Below are 2,325 nucleotides of genomic sequence, written 5' to 3' on the forward strand. Positions count from 1 at the left end.
ACAATCAATGAACCAACCCTCGGTCGATCAATCTCTTTAGACTTCTGAAGTCCCTCGAATGTGTCAGTCGGTCGGCCAGACGTTCATGAAAGGTTTTATTTATCGAAAATAGCATAACTAACCCGGCCAAGCGGCCATCGGTCGCATTATCAGACAGCCAATCAATCGAGTTAATTAACGTTAAACAAGTCAATAATCTTGATTAAAAGATCATTGGGCCGTGATTAAGGAACCCTAATCACAGGCCCACACAGAAAACTATAAATAGGGCCCAAAGGTAGGTTGGTAAGGATCTTAATTTCGCATTTATTGCAACAGACATTTTGATACACCGATCGATCCTTTCTGACTTAAGCATCAGAGTACTTTAGACAGGTACCCCGATCGTCATCTCAGCCGATCGAGCTTAGGAGTGGATTTCGCTGAAGTTACAGGAGTGGAAGAAGACAGCGCAGGTCGAAGAGGTTCTTAGCAGGCACTTGGCCCCTACCCCGAAACATTTTGGCGCCCACCGTGGGGCCGAGCAGTCTTCTTTGAGAATATACCCATATGGTGACCACGAGGAACCGAAACAGCAACATGGACGGAGGAAGAGTGGCTGATGATCAAGCGGACACTAGAGAAATGATAAGGATGATGCAGCAGAGGATGGATGAGATGCAGAGGAATTATGAAGCGCAGATGCAGATTTTACGAGAGGAGAATGCCATCCTAAGGCAGAAGGAAGAAGGAATCCCGTCGACGCCTACCGTACCCGACCCAAACAGGTTAAGTCGTGTACATCAGCACAGGGACGCCGAACGGGTAGAGAGCCGCCTCCCCCCTACAGGACACGAGCAATCACAGCCAGCTCGGATTGAGAAGACACAGGCTTCAAGGGGAAATCCGTCACGCACGGTGGCAGAGAGCTCAGGGGCAAACGACGGGGGCCGCCCATCGCGCCAACCGATCCCCGCGTCGGGATCCTCCCTCTTTACTTCGTATATTTTGGAGACGCTGCTACCGGAGAAGTGGAAAATGCCGACATTTGACAAGTACGACGGCACGACCGACCCAGACAATCACATGCGGGTCTTCATGCATCAGATGATGTTTCACGCCGTCAGCGACCCCATCTGGTGCCGAGTCTTCTCAACTTCGTTGACTGGGGAGGCGTTGGAGTGGTTCTCCGAGCTACCGGCCGGTAGTATTGACTCGTTTGCCACTTTGAAGGCAAGGTTCAGCACACAGTTCGCGCCCCTCAAATCGGCCATTCCGACAAGAGGATGGGGAATCGCTGAGGAGTTACCTAGATCGGTATAATCGGATGTCGGTCAAGATAAAAGGTCTCAGCGACGAGATCGCGCGACATCACTTCTCTTATGGACTCCAGCCGGGAGTCTTTGCGGACAAGATAAGCCGTAAGAAACCGAAGACGATGGAGGAGATGAGGGAACGCGCGGCCAAATTCATACAGATGGAAGATATGCAGGAGTTTAGGGTAAAGAAGAGGGAGAAGGAGGATGCTGCACTCCCAAAACCGATCGCGCCTAGACCGAGCAAACCCGTAGCCCGACCCACCGAAAGGAAGCCACCAAAGTTCACAACTTACACTCCTCTGGCTGTTCCCCGGGCCAGGATCCTGCAAGAGGCCTTCAGCGCCGATTCGCTCCCCGCGGTTAGGAAGAAGCCTCCGCCACCCGATGCCGATGGCAGTAAACATTGCCAGTACCATCGGACAATCGGGCATACCACCGAAGAGTGCCACACGCTCCGCGACAAAATAGAAGAGCTCATCCGACAGGGACACTTGAAGAAATACATTCGACAAGATCGTCCCCCGCGGAATCCGGTGAGGAACCGAAGCCCGATGAGAAGAGTCCCCCCATCCCGATCTGAGAAGAAAAGGGAGCCCGAGCGCGAGAAACGAAGGGGAGGACCATCCCAATCACATTGGAGTCCAAGAAGGAGCCGCAGTCGTAGCCATGATAGACCCCTGAGGGGTTACATCAATACCATCTCCGGAGGGTTCGCCGGAGGAGGGTCGTGCTCCGCAGCTCGCTAAAGGCACGTTCGGGCGTTGAAGTCAGTTCATCTGGTCGAGAGGAAGATCCGCTCGATGCCTCCCATCACATTCACGGACGACGACTTCAAGGCGCCCGATCCCGATCATGATGACCCGATGGTTATCTCGATAGAGGTGGCCGAGTATGGGATCGGGAAGGTGTTGGTCGATCAGGGAAGCTCTGTCAACATCCTATACTGGAAGACTTTCCAGATAGAGATGGCAAATAAACCCGTGCCCGTGGGTATCACCCGAACCCGTCCCCGTTTTGACGGGGAATC

At 53.1% G+C, this 2,325-nt stretch overlaps 1 protein-coding gene across 1 annotated transcript; it reads left to right on the forward strand.

Moving 5' to 3' along the window:
• Positions 1-1,306: 1,306 nt before the first annotated feature.
• Positions 1,307-2,044, forward strand: LOC114191319. The gene has a single exon (XM_028080489.1). The coding sequence runs from the start codon at positions 1,307-1,309 to the stop codon at positions 2,042-2,044; it is 738 nt and encodes a 245-aa protein (XP_027936290.1).
• The last annotated feature ends 281 nt before the right edge of the window (positions 2,045-2,325 follow it).

The sequence above is a fragment of the Vigna unguiculata genome, chromosome 7 (assembly GCF_004118075.2).
Source record: "Vigna unguiculata cultivar IT97K-499-35 chromosome 7, ASM411807v1, whole genome shotgun sequence".
NCBI classification, from domain to species: domain Eukaryota; kingdom Viridiplantae; phylum Streptophyta; class Magnoliopsida; order Fabales; family Fabaceae; genus Vigna; species Vigna unguiculata.